General features: G+C 37.3%; 1 protein-coding gene across 3 annotated transcripts in view; it reads left to right on the plus strand.

The window, feature by feature from the left end:
• The window catches only part of EPN2 (epsin 2), a 92,317-nt gene that overhangs the window by 18,899 nt on the left and 53,778 nt on the right, over positions 1-19,640 (plus strand). For all 3 annotated transcript variants that reach the window (XM_078153019.1, XM_021004542.2, XM_078153018.1), the window contains exon 2: positions 10,786-11,543. In XM_078153019.1, the coding sequence (XP_078009145.1) occupies positions 10,949-11,543 (595 nt within the window). In that variant the 5' untranslated portion in view covers positions 10,786-10,948. The remainder of the gene's footprint in view (positions 1-10,785; positions 11,544-19,640) is intronic.

The raw sequence follows: 19,640 nt of genomic DNA on the forward strand, positions 1-19,640 counted from the left end.
GATCATATTAAACATATTTCCAAATTAGTCATATTGTGAAAGAAGAATCAGAACAAAAGGGGAAAACCATGGAAATAAAAAAGAAAAAACAACGACAACAAAAAGAGAAAATAGCATGCTTAGGTCTGCATTCAGACTCTGTAGTTCTTTCTCTGGATGTGGATATACCTTTCATTTTTGTAATTGTATTTTTCTGAATTAACTTCAAAAATGAGGATGTGGATAGCATTTTCCATCATGAGTCTTTTGGAATTGTCTTAGATTATTGCATTGCTCAGAAGAGGTAAGTCTAATAAATTCAGCCATCACACAGTGTTGCTGTTACTGTGTACAGTGTTCTGGTTCTGCTCACTTCACTCAACATCAGTTCATGCAAGTCTTTACAGGTTTTTCTGAAGTCCACCTGCTCACCATTTTTTATGGAACAATAGTATTCCATTATATGGAATGCCGCAGCTTGTTCAGCTGTTCCCCAATTGATGAGCATCCCCTCAATTTCCATTTCTTGGCCACTGCAAAAAGAACTGATATAAACATTTTTGTAAATGTGGATCCTTTCCTCTTTTTTATGATCTCTTTGGGTTATATACCTAGTAGTGGTATTGCTGGGTCAAAGGCTATGCACAGTTTTATAGCCCTTTGGGCATAGTTTCCAGTGCTTAGGACAGTGCCTGGTGCATAGAAGGTCCTTAATAAATGCTTGTTGACTTACCGACTTGATGTGTAGAAGGTGATACTTGAGCTAAGAAATTTTTTAAAAATAAATTAATTTTTAGTTTTCAACATTCACTTTTATAAGATTTTGAATTCTAAATGGGCATTGCTTTCCAGAATGGTTGGATCAGGTCACAACTCCACCAGTACTGCATTAGTGTTCCAATTTTCCCACATCTTCGCCAACATTTATCATTTTCCTGTTTTGTCATGTTAGCCAGTCTGATATGGTAGCTTAGAATTGTTTTAATTTGCATTTCTCTAAGAAGTAGTGATTTAGAGCATTTTTTTTGTATGGCTATAGATAGCCTTAATTTCTTTATCTGAAAACTACCTGTTCATATCCTTTGAACATTTAGCAATTGGGGAGTGACTTGTATTTTTATAGATTTGACTCAGTTCTCCATATATTTTAGAAATGAGGCCTTTACCAGAGACACTGGCTGTAAAAATTGTTTTTCAGCTTTCTTCTTACATTCTAAATCTTGGTTGCATTGCCCTTGTTTGTGCGAAACCCTTTTAATTGAATATAATCAGAATTATTTATTTTGTATTTCATAATGTTCTTTATCTCTTGTTTGGTCATAAATTCTTCCCTTCTTCATAAATCTGGCAGGTAAACTATTCCTTGCTCTCCTAATTTGTTTATAGTTTCACCCTTTATGTCTAAATTGTGTATTTGACATGAGATAAATCTTGAAGTCAATCAGAGATTGATTCTAAGAGTCAGACGTAAGAGGGAAGTACATTTCAGGCATGGGGACAGCCAGTGCTGGAGACTTGGAGACAGGGAATGGGGTGTCTTTTTTGAAGAACAGTAAGAAGCCCAATATAGCTAAAATTTTAGAATTCATTGAGGGAAGTAATGTGTAATAAATACGAAAAGAAAACTTGAGGCCAGGCTGTAAAGAACTTTGAATTCCAGGCAGAGTTTATATTTGATCTTTTTTGGGGGGGGGAGGAGGAAAGGCAGTGGAGTTAAGTGACTTGCCCAAGGTCACACAGCTAGTAAGTGTCAAGTGTCTGAGGCCGGATTTGAACTCAGGTCCTCCTGACTCCAGGGCCAGTGCTCTATCCACTGCGCCACCTATCTGCCCCTATATTTGATATTAAAGGTGGTAATAGGGAACCACTAGCACAATTAGAACTGCACTGTTGGAAAATCTCTTTGGTTGAAGTAGAGGCTGGGTTGGAGTCAAGGGGAGACATGAAGCAGAGAGATTAATTAGGAGGCAAGAGTCAAATGAGAGTTGATGAAGGCCTGAACTAGAATGTAAGCAAAAAGAAATGGATGTATATGAGAGGTTGTAAGGTGGAAATAGAAAGATTTGGCAACCTATTCAGATAGGTAGGAGGAAAACAGAGAGAGAGAGAGAGAGAGAAGAGAGAGAGAGAGAGAGAGAGAGAGAGAGAGAGAGAGAGAGCATGAGCAAGTGCTATATCTCTAAATCCTAAAGAGAAGAGAGTATCCAAGAAGAAAGGGTGATCAGTGATCTCACATTTTAGAGAGGTCAGGAAGGATGATGGCTTGAGCCACCAGCTCAAGAAAGGAAAATAATTTATCCATAGCCACATGGCTGTCCAGTGACAGTGTTTGGGAGTAGTACTTTGGTTTTCTGACTTCCAAGCCAGTGCCATTTCCATAATATGAGACTCTCCAGAAATAAATTTTTCCCACTTCATAACTCTGCCCAGGAAAATATCTGTGGAAGGAATTCTCAGCTTTCTTTTTTCTTTTTTCCTCCACCTTTGCTTTAGCAGTACCAACCATAGTACTCAGAGTTTAAAAGATTGTTGTATTCAAAAGCTGTTCTTCCTTGTGACTTCCGTGTTTCTGTCAGTGGTACTGCTATAAACTCAATCTCCCACGTTTAAAATCTTACTTTCAATCTTTGCTTATGTTGCCTTATGCCTGGAATGTCCTTTCTTTCTCGGTTTACCTCTTGACTTCCTACGTATTCCTTAAAACCCAGCTCAGATGCCACCCCTTCCATGAGCCTTCTGCAGTTCCTTCACTTGGTAATGACTTTTATTTCAGCTCCTCATGCATCACTTTGTTAACTTGCTAATGAGGGCATAGGATCATGGTATCTAGAGCTAAAAGTAACATATAATTTAGTCCAGTGCCCTCATTTTACAGATTAAGAAAGATGAGATTCAGAGAGAATGAAGTGACTTGCCTAAGGTCACAGAAGGTCATATGTAGCAGATCTGGGATTCAAACCCAAGCCCTCTGAATGCAAATTGATTGGTCTTGTTTTTTATTGCTTATGTGTGCTATAGTTATTTGTATGTGGCTTAGCTTCCTATTAGAACATATGTTTTATGAGGTCAGAGATTGTGGCTTATCTGAAACCCTGCTTTGCACAGAGCATACTCTTAATAAATGTCTGCATTGATGATGCCTGTTCCATTAGCACTCTGATGTTCATTGCTTTTTGCTTAAACTTGGAAATAGGAATGTATATGACAGAATCTTAGAACTAGAAGGAAACTTAAAAGCCGTCTAGTGTGACTGGGGTGTTATTTCTAAAGAACCAACAATTTGATCCCAGTTTATCTTTAGCATTAGGTATTAGTGTATGTTTTCACTGCTGTTTCAGTACCTAGTTCTAGCAATCTGCACATACATTGTTTCAAGTAATTTGAAATATAATTTCTTGGGGTGAGAGATATTTTAATTCTGTTATCGAGCTTTAGGAAAATGGAGGCCTGTTGAAGTGAGAGTGGAAAGAAACTTTCTAAAGACAGAGGTGCCTTAGAGTCATGCATTTAAGCTATTTCTAGTCCAGAAAGAAATGAAACCACAAAAGAGTTGTTCTGCTGGGGTGTGTCTGTGTCTGTCTGTCTGTCTGACTGCCTGTCTGTGTGCCTGTGTCTGTGTGTGCCTGTGTGTAGTTGAAAGGACTTTTGACTCTCCCCCAAGATTTTTAAGTCTGTTGATGTAATCATCATTCCTGGTCTTAGAATTCTCAAGGAAAAAATGTGGACAGGCAGATGAATTGGAATTTTAGACCAGAAAGGAGCCTTTAGAGATCAGATAGACCCAGGGATTCTTACTTGGTTTGGGGTTTAGGGACAAGAAGTCATGAATAGATTTCTGGGATTCTGTGAACTTAGATGGAAGGAAAACTGCATCTTAATTTTCTACCTGAAATTTAATATTTCCTTATATTATGAATATTGACAATAAATTACAGTAGTTAGTATTGATGGTACTTGTGACTTTGTCACCAATAGAAGTTATAGATATTTTCATATCAATTACAGTTGAAAATTGATGGGATAGCTATGTGTGTTGCCTTTTCAAAGACCCCCTGAAATGTAATGTTTTTATTCAAGCTAAGTTAAATAGCCTTCACACTTTCTTTAAAAAATAGTTTATGTTTAACTTGCTAATATTTTAAATATATCATCTTATTCAGTATGTGAAGCTTTTATTTATCACTACATCACAAATAAAAATACTTTGGTAACTATTTTCATGTAATTGATTTCTTTTGTAATCTTACGTATTTTATTTTATGGATTTAAATGATTATTTTAAGAAAGGGTCCATAGGTTTCACCAGACTGCTGGAGGGGTCCATGACACAAAAAAAGATTAAGAATCCCCGATCCAGACCATAGGTTCCCAAAGTGGGTGTTAGCGCCCCCTGGGGGTTCTGGGGTGCCTTGGGTGCAGTTGGGGGGTGTTGAATAAAAATAGGTGGGCGGTTGGAGGCATAAGGAAAGAAGAAAAGAAAATTTTGAAAAACTGCACGTGTTTCATCTGTTGTGTAACAGTTAAAGTCATAGTGATTACATTATTTTCCAAATAAACATACAAAATGCAAGTCATAACCTATTAGTGGACAAGTCCGCCAACAGGTCTTAACAAGTGTTAGCATGTGAGCCTTAGGGAGTCCAGCATGCATTGACGGGAATATGTACATGTAATAACTTGTTTACAATACAATGCTATATGGTTACATGCAGTACTGCATCATCAAAATTTCAATGCAGGAAAAAAAAACACAAATTTACAACAAATTATTAAATTTAAGGTGGGTCATTTAAAAATATTTTACATATTTTTTGAAATGATTCAAATTTCTTTTCTCATTTATTTTGTTAATTTGTTTTGCTTTATCAGCAATCACTTTCATAAGCTTTTGAGTTTTAAATTTTTCTTCCCCTCTTTCTCCACTTTCCTCCCCAAGATGGCATGCAGTCTGATATAGGCTGTACCTATACATTTCTGTTAAACATATTTTCATATTAGTGATGTTGTAGGTAAGAATTGGAACCAATAGGAGGAACCACCAGAAAGAGGAAACAACACAACAGAAGAAAATAAATAGCGAATAGTATGCATTCAATCTGCATAGTTCTTTCTTTGGATGTGGGTAGTATTTTCCATCATGAAGCCTTTGGAGGTGTCTTAGATCTTTGTATTGCTGGGGAGGGTTAGGTCTGTTAATGTTAGTCATCTCACAGTGTGGCTGTTACTGTGTACAATGTTCTCCTGATTCTGCTCACTTCACTCAGCATCAGATCATACAGGTCTTTCCAGGTTTTTCTGAAGTCCACCTGGTCATCATTTCTTATAGCACAACAGTATTTCATTACATTCATATACCACAACTTGTTCAGCCATTCCCCAGTTGGGCATCCTCTCAATTTCCAGTTGTTTGCTGCCACAAAAAGAGCTGCTATAGAATATTTTTGTACATGTGGGTCCTTTTCCCATTTGTATGATCTCTTTGGGATATAGCCCTAGAAGTGCTGTTGCTGGGTCAAAGGGTATGCACATTTTTGTAGCCCTTTGGGCATAGTTCCAAATTACTCTCCAAAATGGTTGGATCATTTAACAACTTCACCAACAATGCATCAGTGTTCCAGTTTTCCCACATCATCTCCAACATTTCTCATCTACCTGTTTTGTTATGTTGGCCAATCTGATAGGTGAGATGTGGTACCTCAGAGTTTTGATTTGCATTTCTCTAATCACTAGTGATTTAGAGCATTTTTTCATGTGACTGCAGATGGCTTTAATTTCTTCATCTGAAAACTGCCCGTTCATATCCTTTGACCACTTATCAATTGGGCAATGACTTGTATTTTTATAAATTTGATTTAATTCTCTGTATATTTTAGAAATGAGGCCTTTATCAGAGACTCTGGTTGTAAAATTCTTTCCCAGTTTTCTACTTTCCTTCTAATCTTGGTTGTATTGGCTTTGTTTGTGCAAAAAGTTTTCAGTTTAATGTAATCAGAGCTATCCATTTGCATTGCTTAATGTTCAAATTTCAAAAAAATTGTCAAGAGGGCTAAAGGAAGTAGATTTCCATGGGGGCGCTGAGTAATTTTTTTTTGAAGGGGAAGTAGGCCAAATAAGTTTGGAAACTTGATGTAGGTCAACCCTGTCATATAAGATGAGGAAATTGAGGCTTGGAGAAGGGAAGTAAGGGACAAATATTGTTAGAAGGACCCTAGAAAACATTGCTGAAGGTCATTTATGATATTTTTTTTCATTGCTGTGCATTAAAGAGGTTTGTCAGTTTGGGGAAATGAATAACTGGTTAAGAAGATCTTTATCTTCTCGGCTGCATTTGATATTGTTGACTACTGTCTCGTGGATACTCTTCTCTCTGGGTTTTCAGGATGCTGCTTTCTCTTAGTTCTTCTGCTTGTCTGACTGCTCCTGGCTAATTTTCATTATCCATAGCATGCTTACTAATTGGATGTACCCATATTCTCGCCTTGGGCCTTTTTCTCTTTTCTCTTTACATTATTCCTCTGAATGATTTCATTAGGTCCCACGGGCTCACTACTCTATATGTATATGGCTCTCAAGCCTGATCACACTGCTGAGCTCTAGTCCCATTTTACTAGCTTCCAACCGAACATTTCAAACTGCATATCCAACAGGCATCTCAAACTCAACATGCCAAAACAGAATCCCTCTCTGCCGCACCCAACTTATCGTTGTTCCATATAGTTATATCTGAGCACCACCTTCTAATCACCTTAGTTCACAACCTAGTGTCTTCCTTGACTGCTCACATTTAGCCAGTTGTCAGATCTGGTTGTCTGAAGCACACAGCATCCCCCTTATATCCCGTTCTTTCACCTCTCATACAACACACAACCTCTTAGTACCTTTCTTCCAATACTATTTCAATAGCTGTTTGGGCTCTCTGCTCCAAGCCTTTCCCTCTTCTAATTCATGTTCCACAAAAGCTGCCAAAGAGATTTTCCTAAAGTTCATGTTTGATCTAACCTCTCCTCTCCCTCCCCCCCCCATCTCACCAAATAACCAGGTGGGGTTCTTAATGCCTTGATGATCAAATAATAGCTAACATTTATATAGTGCTTATTATGTGCCAGGCACTGTACTAAGTGCTTTATAATTATTATCTCCATTTTACAGATGAGGAAACAGGCAAACAGGTAAAGTGACTTACCCAGGGTGACACAGCTAGTAAGTTTTTGACCTGGACTGAACTCAAAAGTCTTTCTGACTCCAGGCCCAGAACTGTGTCCACTGTGCTACCTAGCTACCTAAATATAGGCTCCTTTGACATTTAAAACTCTTTACAACCTAATGCCTTCCTATTTTTTGAGTCGTCTCATATTTTTCTTTCCTCTAGTCTGTGATCTAACCTATTGGATCACAGAGGACTGGCCTACTCATTGTTCCAGACACTCCGTCTTTGTATCTTTGACAAGCTGTCTCCTGTATTTGGAGACATCATCCTCATCATCTCCTCTATTCTTTAGGATCCCTAATTTCCTTCAGGATCCAGCTCAAGCATCACCTTTCCTGATTCCCCCCAGCTATTGATGTACCCCTCTACAAACTACGTGGTATTCATTTTGTACATATTCTGTACATACTTTTATGTTGCCTCCCTTAGAATGTATATTCCTTGAGGGCAGGTAGTTTTACTTTTGTTTTTGTATCTCTAGAGCTTAACACAATATCAGGCACATGGTAAGTGCTTAATAGATTCTTGTTGATTGGTGTCTGAGAGTAGGATTTCAATTTTCAGACCAGTTCTTGAAATATAGGAATGATGGATGGATTCTTGGCCACAGGTAGAGTGGATCTAATGAGGGCTGGTAAAAAATATATTTGCCCTGCTATCACAAACCTGATCCAAGTGGACATTTCAGTGAAAAGGAAAATAGGAGAAAATTACTGACCTACCAAACTAGATCTCATAGAGTGGTTCCAGGGAAGGAAGAATATCAGTAGAAAGACCCAATAATTCATATGCCAGTAGTTAAGTTTTAGTAATAGCCTCAAATGCCTGTACATAAATGTACAACCTATAGGTAAAAAAGCTAAGTGAACTATTAATCCTAACTTTGGGAAGCAAAGTTTGACTTCATAGTTATCACTGAGACTTGGTCAGATAAACCTCAAACCTGAAAAAAAGGTTCTTGGGGGCAGGGGCAGAATACTTTCTTCAAATATTGATAAAAAGAAGACAGTGGATTAGCATCATGTATTAAGAAGATAAATTCATATAAGGAAGTCCAAGACCCTGAAATAAGGAGGAATATTTAGAATAACATCAACAGAGGGAGAAAGAAGTGATAGTTAATGTGATTATACTAGAGACTACCCAGCCAGGAGGAGGTAATAATGAGAAGTTCAGAGGCAGGTAAGTCTAACATGGAGAAATGATACAGTGATAGGGATGAGAGGCCAAAAGCAAAAAAGCTAAAATCTTGGCTTGCTTTAGTGATAATTTCATTCCTTAAAAGGTTGTGGAAATGGCAAGCAAAGCTGATATTCTGGATCTGATTTTAACTGAGGATGAGGACCTAGTTGCCCAGGTAGAAGAAATGTTGGGAACTATTGAATCTTATACTTTGTGATAGAGAAAGAAAGGAAAGCCAGGCATAATTTGAAAAATGTCTTAGATTTTGTGGAGATAAGATTTCAAAGAGGTCAAAGAAAAAATAAGTTGGTTCCAGTTCCCTAAAATTCTTTAGGAGAAGTCATCCCTGGAGGGTTGTGGAACTCTCAAGGATAATGTTCTGAAGACACAAACAGGAATATAATTCCAGTAAGGAGAGAAAGGGAACATTTTCTAAAGAGAAATGTGAATGCTCAGAACTTATTAATCAACTTAGATTTTAAAAAGATGTAACAGTACAGAGGCTGAATATGAAAGTGTGTCATGGTCCTGTAAGAATAGTGGAAAGACACTAGAACTCAGAAAGACCTGGGGTTCACGATGAGTCCTAGGAACAACAACAGAAGAAAAAAAAGTATGTTTAGTTATTTGGGGGGAAAGGATTGGTTAACAAAAGAGATAGGATCACTCCTTGGATTTGATGGAATGACGACATATAATAACATAATGGAGAGACAGCATAATTACTCAATTCTTATTTTGTTTCAGTTTTCTCTGACAAGGAGAATAGTATTTAGATTGGAAAAGACAGAACAAAAAAGATAATAAGGAATTGAAACTCAGGATAAGAAAGGAGCTAAGAGTGCACTTAAGTGCACTGATGAGTTCAAGTCCTTGGGCCTAGATGCACTGCATCCCAGGGTATCGTGTGAATGAATAACTGAACTTTGAGAGATTTTAGAGAACAGAAAAGATAGCACAGGACTGAATATGGCCAAGTGTCCTAATTTTTGAGAGACGGCGCAAGACCGCAGAAGTGCAAAATTTAGACTAGTAGCTTGATTTTGACTAATGGCAAAATTCTAGGACATGCTGTTAAATATAATTTACGTACATAAATGAAAGCAGTGTCTACAAAAAGTCAGCAGGGCTTCAGTTATGAAGAGGAGATGTGGGAATAGATGGATAGGTGTAGGTCTAGAGATAGGTGTAGGTAGATTTTACAAAGATTTCAGTAAAGCATTTGCCGATATCTCATGCCATCCTTGTTGTGGACAAGATGGAGAAAAGTAGGTTAAGTGATAATAGCTAGGTGCATTTAGAACAGGTTCAGTGACTGGATCAAAATAGTAGTTAGTAGATGGCGAAATGTTTCTAGTAGAGTGCCCTAGGTATCTATGCTTGCACTTGTACAGTTTAGCATTTTTATCACTAACTAGAATAAAGGCATAGATTGCACACTTATCAAACTTACAGATGCCATTTCTAGGAGGGAGAGCTAAGTAATTGATTGTCAGAGTTAAGCTCCAGAAAAATCTCTGTGGACTAGGAAATGGGGCTAAATCTAAGAAAATGTAATACATGTAAAGTTGTTTATTTGGATTCAAAAGGTCAGCTTTTCAAATACAAGATGGGAGAGGTTTGCCTGTCATGTAAAGATCTGAAGATTTTAATGGATTGCATTTAATAAGCTTCTGCTGAAGAAAATAAAAGCAATTAAGAGTCAGAAGGGAAGCAGTTAATTGGAGGTAAAATCTTGACAGTAAATTTTTCTGATAAAGGTCTGATATCTAAATTCTATAAAGAATTGGTGTAAATGTGGAGGAATCAAGAACCATTCACCAGTAGATAAGTGGTCACAGAACAGAAGGTTCTCAAATGAGTGGCAAGCTATCAACAGTTGTATAAAAAAACCTCCAAGTTACTGTTAGTCATAGAAATGCAAAGTAAAACAAATCTGAGGTTTCTATCTTGTATGTGTGTATATGTGTGTGTATGTATATATATAGTATATGTATGTGAGATAGCAATATTGAGAGTTTCTCTTAATTTTCATGAAGTACTTTAACTTTTCTTTTTGGGTCATGGATCTAGCGCTAGAAAGGATTGCCAGAACCATCAGTCCGGACTCATTTTACAGATAAGAAAACTGAGACCTAGGGAGGTTAAGTTACTGGCCTGAGGTCACAGAAGTTGTAAATATCAAAGGTTGCATTTGAACCTAGGACCTCTGACTTCAGAACCAGTACACTTTTCACTATATCATGCTGCTAATATTGTATGTGTTAATTTAAGTAAACTTAAGTGACTTGAAATGAAACTGAAAAGAATGATATGTATAAGCACCTAGTATTTGTTTAAAATGTTAGTAAAGAAAAGAATAAATGCTATAAAAGCATTAAAATTAATTTAATAATTTTGATTTTTTTTTCCTCTAGGTCATGGCTTCCAGCTTTTTGCCTTTGAGACTCAAAAGAAAATGATTTTATAAGGTCTTTGCTTCAGATCATTCACTGAAATAGAACTTTCATAGTACATAAACTTGCTGGCTACCAAATTACTTCTTTTTGAAGGGCTTTAAAAGTATAACAGAAAGTAAAAATGACGACTTCGTCTATTAGACGGCAGGTGAAGAACATTGTGAACAATTATTCAGAGGCTGAAATTAAAGTTCGAGAAGCAACCTCCAATGATCCATGGGGTCCTTCTAGCTCTTTAATGACTGAAATAGCAGATCTGACTTACAATGTGGTGGCATTTTCTGAAATCATGAGTATGATCTGGAAACGGCTAAATGACCATGGGAAGAACTGGAGACATGTGTATAAGGCCCTGACCCTCTTGGATTACCTGATTAAAACTGGCTCAGAACGGGTAGCACAGCAATGTAAAGAAAATATATTTGCTATCCAGACACTAAAAGATTTCCAATACATTGATCGAGATGGTAAAGATCAAGGTATTAATGTAAGAGAGAAGTCTAAGCAGCTGGTATCCCTTCTGAAGGATGATGAGCGACTTAAAATTGAGAGGGCCCAAGCCCTGAAGACCAAAGAGCGAATGGCTCAGGTGGCCACTGGGGTTGGTAGTAACCAGATTACCTTTGGTAGAGGTTCCAGTCAGCCCAACCTGTCGACTAGCTACTCTGAACAAGAGTATGGCAAATCTGGAGGTTCCCCAGCATCTTACCATGGCTGTAAGTACCGTAGTGTGTCTTCATGTAAAGAATGTGACTTTGGTCTACAGAGCTATAAATAACTATTGATAATATTTGAAATAGTAATTTTTTTGTGTTTTAAATCGAAGTAGTGGCAGTCATCTAAAGCAGTATATAATCAAAGTCATTTTATATTTAATTTAGTATTTGTTTTGTAAAGATTATAATCTCTGACTTCCTAACACTGAACAGTCATGAAAGTACAGTGAAGAATTGATTCTGGAGGAGTTAGAACAGTGTCCAGCTTTTTTATTCAGCCCCAGACCCTTTTCAGGTCCTTTTTTTCTCTCCACTTTGTTTCTGGGAGTACATGATAACATCATTTGTAAAAGTGTTACATACCATCAACCTGAGTATAGCTATTTCTGTTTTTGCTATACATGTGATGTGACTAGATCTAGTTCATATCTTCTCTGAGGAGGCAACATATTGTTTTTTGTTTAGAAGCCTTTTTCTGGAGCTTAATTCTGAGCAGAACTTCCTTTCTAGTTTATTTTAGGAACAAGAGTAAACAAAGGTAGTGATAATGTCAACAAAAGTTGAAAGGAAAGCCTAGCATCCCAGTTCCCACAAAATTATTTTGCTGCAAGGAAATGGATAATCTCCCTCCCCAGGCAGATTGAGAATTTACTTTCTTTTGTAGTTATGGAGAAAATTGCTAGGTTCTAAAGATTGTGTTTCATCTTGAATGGAGTTACAGTTTTTCTAGTTATTCAAGATGTAATAGATCTCCTTGTTGCCTCTATATTTTGTTTCATTGTCAGAATGAACGGACAGAGAGAGATGTTTTCTGTCCAGTTTTTTCATCATAAATGACATTCTGTTTTAGAAAATAAGTTTTTTATGTATTGTAAATATTGTGGCAATTTTAGTTTATTTCTGGTTTGAAATGTGAACACTGAAATGTTTTCTCACTTTGTGCATTTGGACTGGTTTGGCTTTGTACTTCCTCTCCCTGCTAAAGCAGTGTTGCCTTGTAAATGGAACACAAGAAGAATGAAAGTAGAATTAAGTGTCTAATAGAATTAAGTTACTTTTGAGACAATGCTAATAAAGTAGTACTAGTTTACCCAGATAGATGTAATTAGACAATATGTGAATGTTTGCATCTGTATAGCATTATGCCAGTACATCTTTACAAGTAGTAATCCCCATCTTCTGGATAGCATGGTTGGCTAGCTCAACAAATGTAATTTTAATCCAGTTCCTTTGCCTAGTACAAAGGGGATGGTTTGGGTGTATAAACAGATTTTTTATTCATGCATTTAGGATTTTTGAGTTACCATATTCAAAACATGTTATGTATCTTATTTTCAGGTACTGTAATTTTTTTCCCTTTTAATCTGAGCAGTGATATTCAAGCAAAAGTAGCTTAGTAACCACTTGAAATATCTATATCTCTTCATATATATCTTTTTATATTTATATATGTGTATATATATATATATATATACATATATATATACATGTATATATATCTTCAGATAGGGAGCTATGACATTCATATAAATAAACCTTTATCTAAAAATTAAAGGTAATAACAAGCAGAAACCCTTTGTATTTTTTGTTTTTTTTTCTTCTCTGTCTTGAGATTACCCCCCAAGAGTCCTAATTTGTTCTTGTTAAATTTAATTGATTAATGCTTATTTTTGGTAGAACTCTGACATAGTTGGCATTTTCCTTGCTGTAAAGGAGTTATAGGACACAAAATGGAAACATTAAAGGACTTGTGTTTCCTAAAATATTTATGAAGCTAACTATATCATAGCTAAAAAGAGGTAGCATGGTACAGCAGAAGGAGTGCTAGAATTACTCATTCTCTCTTGGGACCTCAGTTTCCTCACATATAAAATGAAAGGATCGAACTAGATGCTGTCCAAGGGCTTTTCTAGTTTTTAAATTATTTGATTAGCCACTAAAATAAAATTGTTATTTTATGGAGATAACTATGCTTAATTGAGATTAAAACAGAGCTACCAAATGAAGTACAGGCTAGAGGAGGTGAGTTTAGGTTTAAATCTAATTGGCCAATCATGAATTCCCTTCTTTTGTAAGAACTGCCATTGGATCTCTAATCACATCTTTCTTTTTGTATCTCTGTGTGTGTGTGAACTGAATGACAGCACCTGAAGCTGCACTGTGTCCCCTGCACCCTGCAGGTGCCCTATTGAATCAAAGTGAGGAGCTCCATCAGCTGAATCACCACCATCACTTCCTGCAGCACTTTGGGTTTTCCTCCCATCCAAATAATGACTGGTCCCAATCCTGCTTAACTTGTGATCTCACAGCCCAAGGTGGTATGGCTGTTAACTTTACTTGTTCCAGTAAACGTGATCAGCACATTTGCTAGTCTTCTGCATATCTTTCAAGTACAGCCAACTCTCTGTTACTCAGAGGTAGAATGTGTGGTTTGGGAATTATCTGGGCCATTTTGCTTTTCTTTTTCCCTTCTGCTTCCTGGATTTGGCCATTTTGCTAATTGTTAGCACCACCACTGGAAAATAAAGTGAAACATAGATATTACTTGTTAGAAGCTCTGGTGAAGGTTTGATTGGAGAATTGTTTGGATTAGACATACACTTTGTCCTGTCCTCCATTACCATGGAAAAACAGGAACTAATTATATTGTTTCTCAGCGCTGGAGTAGGATTCAGAACAACCTGGTTTCCAGTTCCATTTTGTCACTGGATGCTATATGACCTTGTGCATGTTTTCCTAACTTCTGTTTAGGGATTTGGACTTGATCTTTAGGGTCCTGTCCAATTCTAAGAGTCCATGTTTTCCAGAAACCAGTGTGAATTTTGGCATATTAAAACACTTGAATTTTTTTTAAACAGGAAATTTAAAGTTTAGATTTCTTACTGCTATGGTGCTGGGTACATAGTAGATGTACTTTAAATACTTTTTGTCATCTGTTACAGGTAGCTTTGTGAAGATAAAATTAGTGTTTTTTAGTTTACTTGTGGATTTCAATTACCTACTTTACTTCTTCCTTAGAATCCTCAATTAGCATGGATAATTGAGAGTTAGCTGTACTAAAAATTCTAGGTCACATTCATTAAAGATAGGGTCATTTGGTGACAAATGCATCTGTTCTTTTGACCAACTAATTAATAATACTTTGGTCCTACATAACCTAACAGGTTATGTTAAAAAGTGACAATTTTGCTGTTGTCTACTAAACCTAGGAGATTCTTTTGGTATAATTTGCCATCAGTTCCAATTACTGCTAAAGCTAACTAAACATGCCTCTCATTCTGTTTGTATTAGAAGACAGGACATTTTCATGAAACCATAGTAAGCAAACATTTTTGGTCCTAAAGACAGCTATAGTTCATTGATATTACTAATTTGTTTGATTCATACTCAACGAAGGTATTTGAGTATATGCTTCCTATTTTTATCTCAGAAATATTTTTCCACCATGCCCCTCTGCCTTTCCTGAGTACCTAATTACCGTAGTGTTAATTTTTCATACTTTAATTCAGACTACAAAAAGAACTTATTTAATTTTTTTTTTAGGCAGTTGGGGTTAAGTGACTTGCCTAGGGTCACTTAGCTAGTAAGTGTCAAGTGTTTGGTCTGAGGCCGGATTTGAACTCACGTCCTCCTGACTTCAGGGCCAATGCTCTATCCACTTCGCCACCTAGCTGCCCCCTACAAAAAGAACTTCTTAAAAAATTAGAATGGTCCAAATTTTGCTTTAAAGCTTCACATACATGCACTTTAGTAATGCCTTTTACTTGTAGCCCCTAACATTCTGTGGTTGTTGTAAGAGAGGGAGTACTGGACCTGGAGTTCATTCAGTCTGTATTCACCACTCAGTCAGGATTCTAGTAGCTGTTGACCACCTTTCCCAAGAATATTCTCCGTCTTTCTTCCCTAAGTATAGTGCCTGGCATACAGTTTTTCAGTCCTCCTTAACTCTTGCCTTCATTCCAGGGGACCTCAACATTACCTACTGAGACTTCCTCATGCCCTAGTTTCTTAGTTCAAGTTTACTTATTTCCCATGACTTACTTTTTTACCCCATAAAAGGCATTATGAACTCTGAACTTACTTTATCTAATAATCTTTTATTATTCCATCTTTCCGTTAGCATTACTGTCCCTAGATCCTGAACCCTATTCTTTATTCTCAGATGACCTCTAAACCTTCTACCCTTTAGTCCTTTATCAGGCCATCAACCTTGCACTGGCTTTACTTTACTCTTCATCATCTTGACCACTTGATAAACCAGTTAAACTCTATACAATCTTCTACTTTCAAGTCCCTTTCCCCCTTGTTTTATCACCTAACATATCTTGCAAAACCCCAACCTTGGATCGCTCCTACCACCAATGGGCTTCAGTTTATTCTCATGATGCTGAATGGAGCTAGAGAAAGTCTCAATCAAACTCACAGATTTTTGTGTTACATAGTGTCAATTGAGCCTTCTCTCAGTGTGGGGCAATCTTTTTATACCTCCCTAATCAATTCACTATCCTAAAGCTTTTCATCATTCTTCAAACCTCCTTTGACACCTTCCTTGGGGGCCCCTCCCCCCCAACCTTTCCTCATATTTTCCTGAAAAAGTTGAGGTACTGAGTTGAGAACTCCTTCTTTTCCAGTCCTCATTTCACATCACTCAGATGCCTTTTGCCGTTCTCTCCTCCACATTAAGAGGTGCCCTTTTTTGCTAAGGCAAACCTTTCTGCAGGAATAAGTGATTCCACCCTGTATCATCCTCATTTTCAGTAATTTTTAATCCTCACTTTCAGTAATTTTTCATCTCTCCCTATCTCCTGGCTGTTTTCCTGCTGTCTGTAAGCAAGCTCCCTGTCTTCCCCATCCTCAAAAAATCCTCACTTGATCCATCCAACTGCAATAATTTTCATCCTATGTTTCGCTTCCTTTTCGAAGCTTAAACTCCTTGAGAAAGCTGTCTACAATAGATGATTCCATTTCCTTTTCTCTTAGTATCTTAACTCTGCAGTTGTGCTTCCAACCATATCAAACAGCAAAACTATTTTTTCTAAAGTTATGGATGATCTTAATTGCCAATTCTAATAGCCTTTTTTCAGTCTTCGTCCTTCTTGATCTCTCTACAGCCTCTGCCGCTGACCCTTTTCTTGATATTTTCTTCTAGGTTTCCATGACACTGCTCTTTCCTGCTGCTTCTTCTCCTACCTAACTTATCCCTTGTTCTCAGTCTCCTTTGTTGGATCTTCATTCTGGTGCACCCCTGCTAAAAGGGGGTGTCCCACAGCATTCTGTCTTGACCCTCTTCTCCTTTTTTTCACTTGTTAATTTTATCACCTCCCATGGATTCAGTTATTATTTTTGTGCTGAAGATTCTGGCGTTTACTTCTTTATGCCTAACCTCTCTGCTAGGTGTTGGCAGTGGATAGAGTACTGGGCCTGAAGTCAGAAAGACTCATCTTCCTGAGTTAAAATCTGGCCTTAGGTGCTTACTAGCTGTTGTGACCTTGGGCAAGTCACTTAGGCCTGTTTACCTAAGTTCCTCATCTGTAAAATGAGCTGGAGAAGGAAATATGAAACCACTTTGGTGTCCTTGCCAAGAAAACCCCAAATGGGGTCACAAAGAGTTGGACACCACTGAATGACAACAAAAAACCTTACTGCTTAACTTTAGTCTCGTACATCTCCAACTGCTTATTGAACATCTCAGACTGGATGTCTCTTACGCATTTTGAATTCACCATGTCCAGAACTAAACTCATTATTCCCTTCCCCCCACACCTGCCCAAACTTTCCCCTTTTCCTAACTTCCCTATTACTGTAAAGGTTCACCATCCTCTTAATCATCCATACCCAAAACCTAGGTGTTATCCTTGACTCCTCACTCTCACTCCCCATATCTAATCTGTTGTCCTATTGATTCTACCTTTGTAATATCAATGTAATAACTATTGCAGTAGCCTTCTGTTTGAGCTCCCTGGCTCAAATCTCTCCACATTCCAATCTGTCGGTACTCTCAGCTGTTAAAGTGATCTTATTAAAGTGGAGGTCTGACCATGTCGTACATACATACCCCTCCCCCACTCAGTAAACTAAAGTAGCTCCTTATTAACCTCCAGCATCCCATATAAAATACTGTTTGGCTTTCAAAGAAAGCCCTTCATAAATAATCTAGCCCAGGGATGGGGAACCTGCAGCTTGGAGGCCACATGTGGCCTTAGGTCCTTGGGTGTGGCCTTTTGACTGAGTCCAAGTTTTACAAAACATATCCTTTTATTAAGGGGATGTGTTCTGTGAAGTTTGGATTCAGTCAAAGGGCTGCACTTGAGGTGCATGTGACCTCAAGGCTGCAGGTTCCCCACCCCTGCCCTAGCCTCTTCCTGCCTTTCAAGTTGTCTTTTACATCTTACTGTCTTCCACTTCCACTATGACACTGGCCCCTTGGCTGTTCTCACACAAGACCGTTGATCTCCAGACTCTATGCATTTTCAGTGACTGTGTCCCATACGTGGAATGTTTAGCTGAAATGTTCCAATTTCAGCTAAAACCTCACCTTCTGCAGTATGGCTTTCCCTGGTACCCTATTAAGAATACTCCCTTCCTTCCGGGATTACCATCTTTCATCTATTCCTTTTTATGTTTTGTATGTATGTGATTGTTTCCATGTTTTCTCTCCCATTATACTCTGAACTACTTGAGGACAGAGACTGTTTTTTGCCTTTCTTGTATCCCTAGCAGTAAGCAGTGCCTGACTGACAACAGTTAATGAATGATCTGCTGTTCTCCTTTTCCGGTGGATGATTGTGCTTATCTTATTTTTAAAAATTTTGTCTTATTTTTATTGATACCTTTTCATTTTTACACTAAATTAATTTCTTAGTATACTTACAGGTATAGTTCCTTATAACAAAGTCCCTTTTAATAAACTTTAGTCCCTGATAACAAAGATTTAAAAATAGAAGAGCTTTTTGTTTGTTTGTTTGTTTGTTTGTTTGTTTGTTTGTTTGTTTTTTAGTGAGGGCAGTTGGGGTTAAGTGACTTGCCCAGGGTCACATAGCTAGTAAGTGTCAAGTAATTAGTTTGAGGTCGGATTTGAACTCAAGGCCTCTTGATTTCAGGGCCAGTGCTCTATCCACTGCACCACTTAGCTGCCCCCAAAGATTTAAAAATAAAAGGAAAAAAAGCAGTTTGAAAAACCAAGTAACATTGACAGTGTCTTACATATATGATGCTTTTTTAAAAAATTGCTGTCATTTCAGTACCTGCTTTCTCTAAGAACTCTCAGATAACAAAGAAATGCAGTTAAGCAAAACCAACATATCAGTCCTGACAGCGCATGCCTCATCCATATCTATATACATCATTGGTATGAGTCCTTTGGAGTAAAGCTTGGTCCCAATTCTCAGTCTCCATTTATGGTTCTCATTGATCCTAATTTCTTTTGTCTTAAAATATTTTCCTTTATATTTTTGTGTTCATTTTTCCTATCTTATATCTTGATTTTTTTTATTCTGTTTGCTTGAGTTGCAAACAGATTCGCAAGAAGCACTTTATTTTTTACATACCCTGAGAAGTTACAGATCATTGTGTTGTAAAGTTGGAGTAATCTTCCAGCAGAACTTTTTATTTTTCCATTGTCATTGTTTACATTTTGTAGAATCTGAAAGCATATCAGAGGTCATTGTTTGCAAAGCCTTCTTTTAATTTGAAGATGATGATTTTATCCAGAGTTCCAAAAAAAGAACATTTATACCGACATCCCCTGGCTTTACAAGTAATTTTTAATATTGTTATAAGCTATAAAATTGGCATTTACCTACATTACTTAGATTTGTGACTGATTTCCATGGGGCAAAAGTGTAGTTAATGAAACTTTTTCTCTTAAGATAAAAATAAAAAAACAAGTATCTTATACACATGTCCAAGGTAGAGTTTAATTTGAAATGCCCGACTTCCACAAGGTAAAATTGATTCTAGTTTTGCCCATTTCCCTTCTGTCAGGGAGAGTTAAGTGAAATTCAGTGCTAAGTTTCTCCTTATCTCTTCTTTAAGGTTATGTCTGTCAGCTGGAGACACATATTTTTGTTCTTGATGAAGCTATTGTGGTGTAGGGAT

The sequence above is a fragment of the Phascolarctos cinereus genome, unplaced genomic scaffold (genome assembly GCF_003287225.1).
Source record: "Phascolarctos cinereus isolate Bilbo 61053 unplaced genomic scaffold, phaCin_HiC Scaffold_4;HRSCAF=312, whole genome shotgun sequence".
In the NCBI taxonomy this organism is placed as follows: Eukaryota; Metazoa; Chordata; class Mammalia; order Diprotodontia; family Phascolarctidae; genus Phascolarctos; species Phascolarctos cinereus.